At 35.9% G+C, this 14,781-nt stretch overlaps 1 protein-coding gene across 2 annotated transcripts; it reads left to right on the top strand.

The window, feature by feature from the left end:
- Positions 1–888: 888 nt before the first annotated feature.
- On the top strand, positions 889–14,781 carry dct (dopachrome tautomerase). Of its 2 annotated transcripts, none has more exons than XM_088913349.1 (8): positions 889–1,177; positions 2,351–2,650; positions 4,844–4,944; positions 5,894–6,060; positions 6,466–6,645; positions 10,466–10,601; positions 11,132–11,333; positions 12,998–14,781. In XM_088913349.1, exons 1-8 carry the CDS (start codon positions 889–891, stop codon positions 13,171–13,173), a joined length of 1,551 nt encoding a protein of 516 aa, XP_088769475.1. In that variant the 3' UTR covers positions 13,174–14,781. The 2 variants fall into 2 exon arrangements, with proteins under 2 accessions (XP_088769475.1, XP_088769476.1); XM_088913350.1 differs by having other exon boundaries at positions 909–1,177; positions 13,004–13,298.

Below are 14,781 nucleotides of genomic sequence, written 5' to 3'. Positions count from 1 at the left end.
TCTAGAAATTGACAAAACGGCAACTGACATCAAAAGTTTTTTTTTATTTCATGGTAATTGGATATAACTGGAAAAGTGTTACATTTTGTTATCCATCATGTATTCTACTTTTGATATCTTCCACAATACACATCTGAGTTTTTTCATACCAATTTATTAGCTTATTACATTAAAAGGGCATTGTGGTTTGAAGCATGCCAGTATTCATCCACGTATATACAAAAATGTATTGCATATAAATGTTAAGAATTTGCAGTTTTACTAAATGTAAATCCCTATCTAATACTTGACAATGAAATTTATGTCGACAATTTTTCTATTTTTTTAAACAATGCAAAATGAACTTCCATAAATATAAGAATCGAAGTTTCTTACATTTCGTTTTTAATCATGTATTGCATTTTTTTAGCATATGGTTAACTAGGATTAAAATATTAAAACTCGTGCACCTACTCCGACAGACACAAAAATGTACAAGAATGAAAAGTGGGAGAAAAAGAGCTCTCTGTGCTATGTGGAGGCCCCCTAACCAACATCATCTGAGATAATGTATTAATCACTAGTCAGGTGATAACCACGGGACCCCGTTTTGACTTAATCCTTCTAACTAGCTCCGTGCCAATATATAAATCGACCACATTAATTAGAGCTGTGAGCAAATTCAGTAATGCGTGCGAGATACTGAATTGGCAAATGAGAAAGGCAGGCTTAATACTGTGTCGAATTTAAGATAGACTGTTTTTATTACTGCACACTGATTTTTATCAAGTTTTGGCTACATTTCAATTTTTTATAAGGGTTAAGTCGCCGCATCAGTGTTAAACCAATTTGATACGTAGTTCCACAAACTTTAGAGGAGCGTTAACATTTTCTACTCAGAGTGGCGAGATGCCGAGAACGCTAATTGCTTTCATGCTTTGGTTTTTCAGCTCACAGAGTTTCGTGGGAGCTCAGTTTCCCAGAGCTTGCTCTACGGTAGAAGCGATTGTCTCAAAGCAGTGCTGCCCTCTTCTTAGCTCGAATCCCGCAGACATATGTGGGGCTTTGTCAGGGCGAGGAAACTGTACAAATGTGCGAGTGGTCGACAAACCCTGGAGTGGACCTTACCAATTGCGAAATGTCGATGACAGGGAAAGATGGCCTTTGAAGTTCTTCAACCGGACCTGCAGGTGCTCCGGTAAATGCTTCGATCTGTTTTAATTGTAAAACACAAGATGAGTTTTGGCTTTGAAATTTTAACACTTGGCTTGATGTTCAAAAAACGTTTTGGCATAAATCCACAGAACTGTGAGGAGAGTTATCGTGAGCTACTGTAACACGTGCTCCCCGAATCTATCCAGAATCTAAATCGATGCTCTGTGAGTTATCTAAGAAAGTAGTTCGCCTTGTATAATTCAGTGGTTTTCAAACTTGTCTAGCTTGTGGAAACATTTTCAAGAAATCACATTCAATGAGGACAAGTTTTAAGTATGTAAACTAATGGAAATCTTATTATAAATAATTCTAGTCTACAATTTATTATGCAGTATTTAAATGCAGGTCAGCATATCTACCGTGCTTCTTATGTTAGTACTTTTAACACTGTAAGATAGTGTTGAGTACTGGCAAATCTAGATTTCTGGTGAAAAGGTTTCCTTGGTTTCTGGGGACTCCTGGACAGTCTCTGAAGACCTGCCCCCGTCAAGGGTCCAGCTTGAAAATCCCTGCTTTAGCCTAATCAATCAATTTGCTCTAGCTGCCTTCATAACATTTTGCCTCAGAGCGCAACGTTCGTGAAATAAATTAGTGGTTGGTGGTTAGTGGTTGTTATTTGTACATCCGCAAAAATGCTTTCTCCGGCGTTGGCTGCACTTTCATTAATACCGGATAACTCATACAAGTTAAACTCTTAATAATGTGCATATTCGATCTGCGCCAGTAATTATTTATATGTGATTAGAATATGTTAAGAACACAGAATGTTCTTGTCATCTGGAGTGTCTTGAGCAAACATTTTTTCCAGAAAGCAATGTCTAGATTCTTTAAATAACTGGGTACTTTTTAACCAGCAATGCGCTATCAAAAACGTGAACAAAACATAAATTGGTGCAAGCAAAATATAGGTACCTTAATAAAATCATTTAACTATTAGCTAGCAGCTGGTAGTTAACCTCTTTCAATTCTCTGAAGTTTAGTTTCTTTAATGTATTTCATTTACTATGTTTTACCATTGTTTTACACCACAGATGATTCACTTATTGTAGGAAGAAATTACTATGCATAAAACCAAGTATCCTGTTTGGCGTATGCATTTTAAATTGCTGTGAAGTTTTAATTGTCACTTTTGGTGTGAAATTATATATTTAACTAGGGAACTTTGCTGGGTACAATTGTGGAGAGTGTAAATTCGGCTGGACTGGGCCGAACTGTGAACAGCGAAAGCCTCCTGTAGTACGAAAGAATATCCACACTCTGAGTGCCGCAGAGCTGGTGGAGTTCCTCGATGTCCTGGATCAGGCAAAAAACACCATCCATCCAGACTATGTCATTGCCACCCAGCACTGGCTGGGCCTGCTGGGACCCAGTGGGAATGAGCCACAGTTTGCCAACATCACAATCTATAACTATTTTGTGTGGCTTCACTACTACTCTGTCAGAGACACACTTCTAGGTAAGTACTATAAATGAAAATATTTTTAATAATAAGCTGTAAGCAATATTCTGTATATTTTTAGTCATGTTTATAGTTACTTAAAATAAGTTCTTAATGTTTTACAAATGGAAAGGGACAGAAATATCAGCATGTTATGGTACAAGTACACTATGTGGTATAATGGGGATAAAGGCAAGGCATTGCACACGAGGGGCAGTAATATGGATTTTATGTGTCAAATGGGTGGCACTAAAATGGGAAAAACAATACATGCCAAAAAAATAAGGGATTTATATGGATTCATCACTTTTTATGTCTAAACAGTGAAAGGCAATAATAAAAAGACTATTGAAATGCTTGGATATGTTGTTAGTAATATTGTAGAATTGAAGTCTAGGGAAGTCATGTTAGAATTATACAATCCATCAGTTAGCCCTCACTTGGAATATTGTGTTAACCATATTACAAGAAAGATATTGCTGCTCTAGACACAGTACAAGGAAGGGCTTCTTGATTAATTCAAGAAGGAAATGTGAGAGACTCAGAGTGAATTGAAGTTTACATGGGAACTTGGTTCTGGTGTTCAGTATTTTGAAAGGCTTTGTCCCAGTCAGCAGTCAACTCCCACGTGTGAGGAAATGAAAAGTTAACCAAGTATCTCAAATGATTTAACAAATCTGTCAGGAAAAATGAAAGCATGAATAAAACAATTTAATAAACATGGTTCAGTTAAAGAAAGGGAATGCAATGAATTGCAAGCATGGGCAAAATGATCTTAGAAAGGGCAAGAGATGGAAAGGTATATTACAGTAGAGGCTAAAATAAATAGGTTATTTCAGTATTATAACAGCAAAGGAACCGTAAAGGATGAAGTCAGATGAAACCGGGACAATAATGAGAAATGTCTAGACAATGAAATTGAAATGGTTGATGTACTAAATGTGGATTTCACTCAAGTGCTCACTAAAGAAGAAGTCAACAACATGCCTCAGGCAGCGACAAAGTGCAAATTCTTTATTAAATGATGCAAGCATAGAAGAGGCAGAAAGGTTTGGGGTATTAAAATAACTCAAGTGGTATCTTATTAAATGTACTTAGGAAATAAGAGATGCTATTCATATGCCTTTGTAGAGTTTGCAATTAGTCACATTATGCAGACAATACCAAAAAAAGAAGTATTAGCCAACACTGTAGAAGTAGCAAATTGACCACAAAAAAATCTTGATGAAATACAAGACTAGGCAAACAACCGGCAGGTGACGTTTAATGAAGACTTATAATAATAATAAACTTTATTTTATATAGCGCCTTTAAAGGTGGCTTCTCAAAGCTCTTTAATGAGGTGTAATATTTAAGTACAGAGTGTTACATTCCGATATCTAAAACATAAAATATAAATGCAAAAAGGGAGGTTCATTGTTAGAGTCCCCTGGAAAACACCTCTATGCTTAGGACAACCAGCTAGGACCAGTAGATAATGGTAAATAACAGTCTCTCAATTGCAGGTTATTTTTGAGAAACTGGTTATATTAGAAATGAGGGGAGAGGTATGGTTGGCTCCGCTGATCTTTAGGTCAAATTGAGAGCACTCTGAGGAAGGGAAGACTTGGAGGGGAGAAGCACAGTGTTAGCTCTCCCAGTTGGTTAGGAGGTCTGCTTTTGCATTGAATTTTATCAAGGGCTGTTATGTTAAAATTGAATGGTAAGACCATCTTATAGAATATATGGCACAGTGTTGATCAACATAAAGATATTGTTCATCTAGAATCAGGCCAGCAATCAGCTATTTTCCAGGGCTTAAATTAACATCCTGCACTAACAGGCTAAAAGAACTGAACATTCTTCTTTGTAAAGGGAATAGACTGAGATAACCTCACCCAAGTATTCAAAAGCATCAAAGGCACCAACGGTGTCAACTCAGAACATCTGCAGAATCAACATCAATTAGCTGCTAACCTCAGAATGGGCTAAACTTGCGAATGGCGTATTCTCATTTGTAACCTGATTAATGTTCTTAACTCAGGGTACATCTTTAAGAGAGTAAAAAGGGTAAAATAACTGTAAAATGTTTTGGAAACCTTAGTATTTTTACAACATTGAACAAAGAGGAAAGAGAAACAGGGTGAAAATCCAGCATTAAATGTTCATATAAAGGAAAAGAATGTTTACAGCTTTTATTATTTGACCAATTTCTCTGCTTCTCTACCAAAGGACCAGGTCGTCCATTCAAAGCAATTGACTTTTCACACAAAGGACCAGCTTTCATCACCTGGCACAGATACCATCTGCTTCAGCTGGAAAGGGATCTGCAGGTTAGATTATGCTTCTGATACTTTATACATAAAACGAAATCCCTGGGCTCTCAGTTCAGAAGTGTAATATTACTTCATAAAGCCTTGCTGTATTTTCCATATAGATCAAATTGTAGATTCTGAAATCATCCCTCATTCTTTTTAATGTGCCCTGGAATCAGAGAAAAAATTACCTCAATATATTAATTGTTTTATGGTAGAAGGTTTAAAATGATACTTAAAGTTTAATAGAAAACTTGTAAAATCCTTCTTATGGTCACTTTCAGCAGGGGGCAAAGTGTTAATTGTACACAATTTCTCCTGGCTAGCAATGTGTTATTTAACACTGCTAGTTTAACTTTTTCATTGTTTTATGGGCAGATGATATTTTTTGCTTTACCTCTTAGTGGCCAGATAAATGTATTTTCTGTCAGTCCTGTCTGAGTAGGTTACCTTTTTTTGTGCTTTTTTTATTGTGTTTCCTAAAACAAAATTGTTACACCCTTGACTGAAAAAAAATAGCTTGCAAGAGATATAAAATTATGTTGTATTGTAATGTAAAACAGTGATGAGTGTAAAAGAGGCTTATTGTTCAGAAGTGAAATATATTATTCAGGTTCAGGAAGTGCAACATCAGGAAGAAAATTCTTGTATCCACCTTGAAGAAATTTCACTTCGGTTGTTTTATGTTCTCCAATACAAACCACAGTAATACACCATTTTTTTCTTTAATAGCATTCCAGTCATAAAAAGATATGTAGTACTTGCACATACTAAGTGTTTACACACAAACAGTCGTGATTATATTAAGCTGTTGCTGTTAACCATAGATGAAAATGTTGTGATGCTGTGCAGGCTAACCTAAAATATTTGTCTAACTTTAAAACCAATCAAATTATTTGTATTTCTTCCTCTTTCTTTATGTCTTAGACATTTTTATCTGTTATCTGTTTTTTTCCCCATCTTGCAGAAGCTGACTCGGAATGAGAACTTTGCCATTCCGTATTGGAACTTCGCTACAGGATTGAGTGAATGCGATGTGTGCACTGACTCTCTCTTGGGAGGACGCAGCTCCAATGACCCCTCTCTCGTCAGTCCTCAGTCAAGGTTCTCAAACTGGGAAATTGTTTGCAACAGGTAAGCGTGAAAGTAAACGTGTACAATTGTGCACAGCTTTAAATCTTATAAATGCTTAACACTTTTGTTAAAAGCTCCTGTATTTTGCTGTGCGTAGCAGACATCCGGTGTTCTGGTTCAGAATGTCAGAAATACAATAACTAATTATGCATGGATAGAGTAACAACATTAAAACAGTAGTTAATAAAAATGATGTAAAATTAAAATCTAAAAACAGAAATTCATACTAGTTAGATGGTAAATCAATTAATGCCTTCAAAGTGTACATTGGTGTGTAAACCATTAAATAAAAAGCTAGTTTCAAAAGTTTTGCATTCACGGTACTTGCATATATTCAGCTGTTTTAATATATGCTTGAGCTATTCAGCAAGATTTCGTTTACAGCTGATACATTTTTTTTTGCAGTTTGGATGATTACAACCGTCTGGTCACCCTATGTAATGGAACAAATGAAGGTTTTCTGAGGAGAGATCAGTTTAGTACGAGGAACTTCAGTTTACCAACTATGGATGATGTCAGAAGTTGTCTCAACCTTCGGGACTTTGACAGTCCTCCTTTTTTCACAAACTCCACTTTTAGTTTCAGGTAATTTTCTTAATTTGCTGTATTAACAATTTTAATGTAGTTTATTTATGTGGTATAGATGGATATTCTGTTAAAAGCTTCATAATATTTGCTACATTGCAAAGGTATACAAAAATAACCATTCTGAAGCACATTGGTTTTTATCTAAAACACTATTTTAAAGGTAACTAAACTCTGGCATAGATATACAGTATAAAACGCAGCATTTTCAAAGATATCATTACTTCTGGTCTCACACCTGTCCTCTAGTGGAAACTCAGAGTAAATACACCTTATATCATTTCATGGAATTAGAACAATTGGGAAATGTGGCTTACATTAAATCATAACTTAAGAACATTCTTTGAGAATACCTATAATCAAGCATGACTTGTACAGTTTTGCAAATAAGCATAATTCATTTTGAGCTATTAAATTGAATCAAAGTATTTTGATGGAGAAATAATTGTTGCAATATTCCAAATTATATCGTAGTCAAATAAGCAAATTGTCACCATCAGAAACACAAAATATAATTTTACATTTCATGTTAGTACTCATCTTTTTTTAAGTATCAGTCTAACAGTTACTCCAGTTGAGGCAGACTAGCTGTTTAACTTGTATTTGCATGTTAAGCTTTGTTTGACAAAAGCAAACTATCCAGCAGCTGGAACTCATAGTTGGGAACTCATTGAAGCTAAGCAGGTGTGAACCTGTACAGTACCTGGATGGGAGACCTCCTGGAAAATCTAAGGTTGCTGCTGGAAGAGGTGTTAGTGGGATCTGTAGGGAGTGCTCACCCTGCTGTCTGTGTGGGTTCTACTGCCTCAGTATAGTGGTGGGGATACTATACTGTAAACAGGCGCTGTCCTTCGGATAAGATGTAGAACCGAGGTCATGAAAAATCCCAGGGTGTTTGTTGAAAAGAGTAGAGTCCTGGCCAAAATTCCCTCTGGCTTTTTCCAATCATGGCCATCTACTAATCCCCATCTATGAATTGGCTTCATCACTCTGTTCTCCTCCCCACTGATAGTTGATGTGTGGTGAGTGTACTGGTGTACTATGGCAGCCATTTCATCATCCAGGTGGGTGCTACACATTGGTGGTGGTGGAGAGGAGTCCTCATTACCTGTAAAGAGCTTTGAGTGAAATGTCTGGAAAAGCTCTATACAAGTAAGGATTATTTATTAAACCATTTGTTTTTTAACCTCTTTTCCAATTCAGGGTTTCAGGGGAGCCAAATCCTGTCTCAGCAAGCAATGAGCACAAAGCAGGGTTCACTCTGGATGAGATGTCAGTCCATCACAGGGCACACACAGACACAAACACACTCATACCAGGGCCAATTTTCGCAGAAGCCAGTTAACCTATCAGAATGTTTTTGGACTGTGGGAGGAAACCTATGCAGACTTGGGAAGAACATAAAAAATCCATGCAGACCGTACCCCAAGTCTGGAATGGTACCCGGAACTCCAGCACTGCAACATATCAATGCTAATCATTGCGTCACCATTTCACAAATGCAAACCATATAACTTTATATAGTAGTCATTTTCAATCCCAGCTGGTGCTTCAAATTAAAGGACTGAAATTCAATAAAATCTACCTACTTATCAGCATGTGATCAGATGCACTCAGTATGCATTTACTGTACCTTATTAAACAAAATTGAAAAGGAAATGTACCACACTACATTAAATATCCATGCTCAGTGAACTTATCTTTTATGGAGTTATTATACAAAAAACTTGTAAGTGAAAGATTTAAAAACAAGAATGAATTCATTTCACTTCTTGGTTTTCACCATGCACCCTAGCTGTACTTTGTAAAAAAAAAAATACAAACCTAGATTTTAAGTTTTTGGAAAGTAACTATACACAACATTTTTCAGCTATTTTCTTTTCATCAGCTATTTGAACAAAAATGTTTACTGTAAAAAAGGACACCCTATGGACTATACTGAAGAATGTACGTTGAGGCTTAAGGTTACACATGCAGTCCTCGAAAATTCGCTATTACAAAGGATTAAATAGAACTGCTGTCATAGTCATAGCACAAAAAGAAGCATTAGTTTTATAATCAGAGTAGCACAAAAAAGGATGTTTTGTATTCCTAAAATATATTTTAAAAACTATGAAAGATGTGTAGCATATACATATGTAAAGCTTTCTTGTATTTAAAAAAAAACTTCTTGTACTATGACGAATCATTACACTCTTATACTAATTTCTTAAGACCCTTCAAAAGATTAATATATGTCCTGTAATGTGGGTACTATGAGCTTGTCCAAAAATACCTTTCCATTTCCTTCTTTAAGAAAGCAACCCTTTAGTTTCAGGTTATTTTTTTTGCTGAAAAATAAGAATGTGTATTGTAAGTAGCCATGGGACATAAAGTGCAGCAGAAAAAAAATATCTCTTGCATTACATTTTGAAGTCATTTATAGATGCAAATGCAGGTTTAATTTTCCAGTGTGCATGACTGCGTGATCAGCTGTTTTTTATCACTTATTTAATTAAAAGTAGTCATTGTTTTATTCACCTGGAAGATAATCAGGGAGCAGGAATACATTTCTTCCAAATGAAACATAGAGATTGTGCAAGATATAGTTTGTAAAAAAAAAAGGTCTTCAATCACAAGCAATAAAAGAATGCAAGTTAATTATTTCCATGATATGGACTACTCTATTTCCAACATATGGTATAGAGATGAGTATGATATGAATCTTCAATCAACACGCTATATATATGAGAAATGGGTGAATGGCCAAAATGTGGATTACATATTAAATACTTTCTTTGTTCTTAATTTAAAGCACATTTTGGTCTTTTGCTGGTTGTATTTGCTGTCTTTGAAACTGAACTATTATGCATTCTTTTCTGCAAAATAAAATTTTCATTCATAAAAGGTGATACACCATTTCAATTTTAATGCACTTCACCTCACTTAATTTTTTTTTATATGTCAGAGCTTGGCTGGGTGTCCTCTGGGGGTCAGGGAAATGGCAGGTATCACATGTATATTATAGTTCGGTTTGAACGACATTTATTTTAAGACAAGGACAAAATGGCTACTTCTAGCATATAATGTAAAACCTTTATTAATATTTTATTCTTGATTCCTGTTGGTTAATAGAATTTTACCCAACCTTTTTTTTACAAATTAAGGTTTTTTCCAGGGTCTCCAGTTTCCTCCTACCTTTTAAAGACACGCTCAGTAGGTTAATCAGTGACTCGAAACTGTGTGTGATCTTCACACATATCGAAGGCATACTCCCTCTTCACATCTCATGCTCTGGGTTGCTGTAACTCTGTTGCAGAATTAGTAGCTTTCAGCTAATGGATAGATCAATGGAAGAAGTCCATGAAGTTGTTTTCAAGCTGTGAGGAAAAACTAGCAGAAGTCAGATGAGAAACTGGTTTAAGTTTTTGAACAAGTAGTTCATGGGCTTGCTCAGTGACTCCATTGGGAAAAACCTGTGTATTCAAATGTATTATTGAAGTCCCGTTTTGTATCATGATTCATAAACATGCAATGAACTAAGCAAGTTAGATTTCTAGTAGGTTTTTCATCATTTCATTTTCACACCTGTAAACTTAGTTATTGTGTTCAAAGTAATCCTTCCATTTCCATTTCATTTCAGTTTCAGTCAGTGTCACATGAATGTTAAGTTCATTGCTACATAATAACTATAAACATCCATACCTTAATTGTAGTTTTTTTTAGTTTTAAGAATTCTTAATCCTTGTGCAGATTGTTAGTGCAGGTAAAGAGGGAGCAAAATAATGCTATAATATCAGATTCTTAATTGCTTATCTTAATATTTTTCTTGTTCATTCAGAAATGCTTTGGAAGGCTATGATGCTCCAACTGGTGAATTAGAGTCATCTGTGTCCAGTCTTCACAACCTTGTCCACACTTTCCTCAGTGGAACTAATGCTTTGTCCCATTCTGCTGCCAATGATCCCATTTTTGTGGTAAGAAAGTGAACAATTTGATAATATTTGTATTGCCAGTGTTTTTCTTTAGTCCTCTGTACATTTTGTGATTATCTGCATTGTTTCGGAAAAATTTCAGATGCCAAGAGGCTTCATTATCTTTAATTTTTAAGGCATTATTTCCTCCTCCATTAGATTCCGATATATAACAAAAGCACTGCAGCCCTCGTGTGTCATTTCAGTTTCAGTTGATGTCACTTGAATGTTAAGTTAATGGTCCTTTGTTCTAGTCCAGGACAACCATTGTCATACAGGTTTTGCAGATAATTTAAACTATTCATGTTACCGCCTTGGAAATGCTGGTTTGTCAAGACCGATTATGAAGTTCAATTAATTCATTACAAACAAGGCAAATGGAACCAGAAGACTAATTTGCTCTATAAAACCAGGACTGAGTGCCACTGATCCAACATGAGCTGTATACTTCAAGTTCTTAGACCAGTATGTAGAAGAGAAGTGAATACTGTACTGTTGCTTTGTTTTAACTGTTGGATGCTTGTTCTTCATAGGTGCTGCATGCCTTTACTGATGCCATCTTTGATGAGTGGATGAAGCGGTTTGTTCCTCCAAATTCCAGCTGGCCTGATGAAATGGCTCCTATTGGTCATAACAGAGATTACAACATGGTACCATTTTTCCCACCCGTAACCAATGAGGAAATCTTTGTGACTTCAGAAGAATTGGGGTATTCTTATGCTGTTGATCTTTCAGGTAACTGATGTTTGATTAACTAAATTTTACTACTCAGTGAAAAGCATTTTTGACCTATAGCTTATTATTGGAAGCTATGTGGTTTTGACAACAGAGAAAATAATTTGGTTAACTTTCACAGAATTTGTCTTTACCGTTTGTCATCTTTACCATTTAAAATGTTTCTAAAAATGTTAAAAAACACTTCAATTTTCTAACAGTCTGACTTTAAACATCCTAGAATTACATCTTTCTAGAACTTTATATCTGTCATTTAAAGTCATGTTGATGTATAGTGCAATTCAGATGTTTTGGGATGGCCAGAGTTAAAAAATTATTTTTGCCTTACAATCAAGCAATATGCATTTGTCATTATAAGAGTAACTGCTCAAAGTCAACGACACGCTGAGCTCCTTTGTGATACTGTGCCAATCCTTTACTGCAGTCTGTTTGAGGTATTGCTTGTTCATGGAGTGTTAAGACTTCAATTCTGTGTTCAGCATGTAAAACGCATGATATGCTGGATCTAGAAATTGACTTGCCAGTCTAGGTTTTTCCACTTTTTTTTTTGAGTAACTCCTTAGATACATTGGCTGTATGTTTTGGGTCATTGCCACTCTGCATGGTGAAGTGCAGCCCAATAAGTATGGAAACATTTTCCTCTACATAAGCAGACGATGTTTCTGTAAATTCTATAACTTATTCTGCTACTGCCATCATGAGTTACACTATCAATATAGATGAGTGAGCCAGTTCCAGATGCAGCCATGCAAGACATTACCTCCACCATGCTTCACAGATGAGGAATTGCTCTTTGGAACATGTACAGTTCCATTTAATGTACGCTTTGACTTTTCCATCTCTTTTGGTAAAGGTTTATTTTGGTCTCGTTTGTCCATAATACTTTGTTGTTCCAAAATTCTCCTCATTTATCTTTGTACTTCAGAGAAGGTTCAAATCTTTTCTGTGGTTTGCCTGTGCTTGGTTCTAATGAGAGGTTTACATTATGCTTTGTAGCCTTTGTAATTCTTCTGTCTCGGTCTGTGGATTTCGACAGCTTCAAACCTTCATTCTGTTTTTTTTTTTGGTGATGACAGTTATTTTTTGGGTTTTCCTTGACTGCTGTGATAATGTTTTTATCATCAAATGCAGATGTTTTTTCTTGGTTAACTGGTAGTTGTACTTGTGTTTAATATTGTTGATTTTGGCATGTGCATTTTCTGTGCTGTGGTCTTGATTTAGCTTTCTGCTTTAGCATTGCCTGCATTCCTGTAACAGAACGTTCTTTGGTATGATTTCAAACTGAATTCAAAGTGAGACAGGTTGCTAGGATTTTCACAGCTCTTTTACTAGTGCCTAATTACACAAGAAGAATGTCTGACTAACAAGAGTCACCTATCTGCCAATTGTCCGAACACTTTTCCTTCTTTAAAATACTGTACATTCAACACTCTCAATTTGATTAAATGACTTATGAAGGTAGAATCAAATTTAATTTTTTTAACAAAGTCTGTTCTTAAGAGTTGCACTTATCAGGGTTATTATGAGGGATCATAGTAAAAATCCAAGATATTCACTGTCCCAATAAATTTTAGAAGGGCTTCATGCAGCTAACATTCAGGGCGGCTCTATTGGTTGAAATTCCTCTTTGATACCTCCTAACTCTCCTGCTCCTTTTCTTTTAGATACAGATGAATCTGCTGCTACAGTGCTTCTGTGGTCTACTCTGGGTGGAGTGTTCTTGGGTCTCCTTGTTGTTCTCCTCCTGCTGGTACTGTTTTTACAGAGAAGACAAAAGCGTGGCTTTGAACCACTCATTAAAGCAGAATTCACAAACAAAAAGTACACCGAAGAAGCATAGTCATACGTTGCCAATGCATAGCTACTACACTGAGTTTTGCAAAGGTTACAATAGATTTGCCCAAGATTCTCTAAATTCACCAAAGTTATTGCAGTAGGTCACAGGCGCCACCTATACAGTATGTGTCCTCAAGCGCCCCCAGTGTTTTTAATCATGTTGTTAAAGAAGGGGTGAATGCGTTTTTCCTTTGTGTTTGGGAGATTACCATAGGATTCAGTTTGCACAGTTTAAATACCTATTATTATCCTGTTATTATTAAAGTCTTGTACGTTTGTAGTCAGGTTATTTGGCTGTTAGTTAACATCTGTATGATTAATTTGATTTGACATTTAATAATTTTTAACCGATGTTAAGATTAGAAAAAGTTCTGGTCAGAAAACAAGTTAGTGCAGGATTCTTGCTTGTAATCATTGAACTTCACTGGAGACAGATTTCAGAAAACAAATATAATTCTGAGAACTAGCCCTACAAACACCACAAACCTCAGTATTTGCACTTCTGGAAGCATAACAGGAAGCAATCTGCCATGAGCTTAGTGATCTTGAGGAAGCTGGCGCCAGTACTGGAGTGAAACGTAAGCATTGCAGGACATTTCAGTAAAAGTGTTCTCGTGGCTCATCTTTCAAACTGAATAATTCTCTATATAGGCAGAATCTGCATTAATCTGTATTAATTGGATCGGATGAGTGGCAACAGAAATGTTTCTGAAGCATGAATCGGTTACCATAAAGTTTCTAGAACAATAATGACCACGCAAAATGCATGTAGTAGGTTCTGCGTAAAACAAAATGTATATCAGGGCTTCACATTCACAGAGATTCTGTTTCACTGAAAACGTAGAGATGCTATAAGTAACAGAAGCACATGTTTTCTTCAACATGGTCATATTATTAATGAGGGCTTCAGAAATGCCAAGAAGGGCACCCCCAAGATTTTTGAAAAGTTGGCATCTACTGTATGCAGTAGGTTGGTTTTGGATCACTACCATGCCCAGGTTCCATATTCTAACAGTTGCAAACTGATTTCTTTAAATGAATCAAGTTCCCATACAGCATCATATATGAATACTTAATATTGATGCTGATAAAATCTGGAGAGATAAGAATGCCAGTCCTAATTGATTTTTGTTAATATGATTTGAACAAACCACCTTCCCTACAGGATATCTATCATACTTTACAAAGATCTGTTAATCAAGGACCTCTTGTGTATGTTTTGAGTATTATTTGTTAGACTGATGTTTTTGTTAGACTGGGGTTTTGTGCAATTAAATTTGTTTGAAGAATAAACAGAATTGAAGGGCTTTTTGATTTGTCTGTTGTGGTTTGTTGTGATCTGAATGCTAATGTAAATGCCTTTGTAAAAGGCACAAACTCAAACTTTGTGTTTAGCATTTTATTTTTTTTCAAGGCATAGTAACAGCTGCATGTTTGTGGCATTTTAGTGTTTATTACGGGGGATCTGATGGTAACTGCCTCTCTGGGGTCATTTACTGTAGTAATGGCTTGTATTCTGGAGCTTTAAAACGCGTTCCAATACCTGCTGTTACCTTGTAATGGGTTAGTAGAAATCCTGCTGGAAAATGTCACTTCACATGACATCTGAACA

Source organism: Atractosteus spatula, chromosome 4, assembly GCF_055471065.1.
Source record: "Atractosteus spatula isolate fAtrSpa1 chromosome 4, fAtrSpa1.hap1, whole genome shotgun sequence".
NCBI lineage: Eukaryota > Metazoa > Chordata > Actinopteri > Semionotiformes > Lepisosteidae > Atractosteus > Atractosteus spatula.
Note: the sequence above shows the minus strand (reverse complement) of the source record. Positions and strands in the feature narration are given on the sequence as shown.

Coding starts and splice junctions, on each gene's coding strand:
- dct (XM_088913349.1), top strand. CDS start 889: ATGCCGAGAACGCTAATTGCTTTCATGCTTTGGTTTTTCAGCTCACAG. Junction 4,945..5,893: donor AGCTGGAAAGGGATCTGCAG/GTTAGATTATGC, acceptor CCCATCTTGCAG/AAGCTGACTCGGAATGAGAA. Junction 6,646..10,465: donor AACTCCACTTTTAGTTTCAG/GTAATTTTCTTA, acceptor TTGTTCATTCAG/AAATGCTTTGGAAGGCTATG.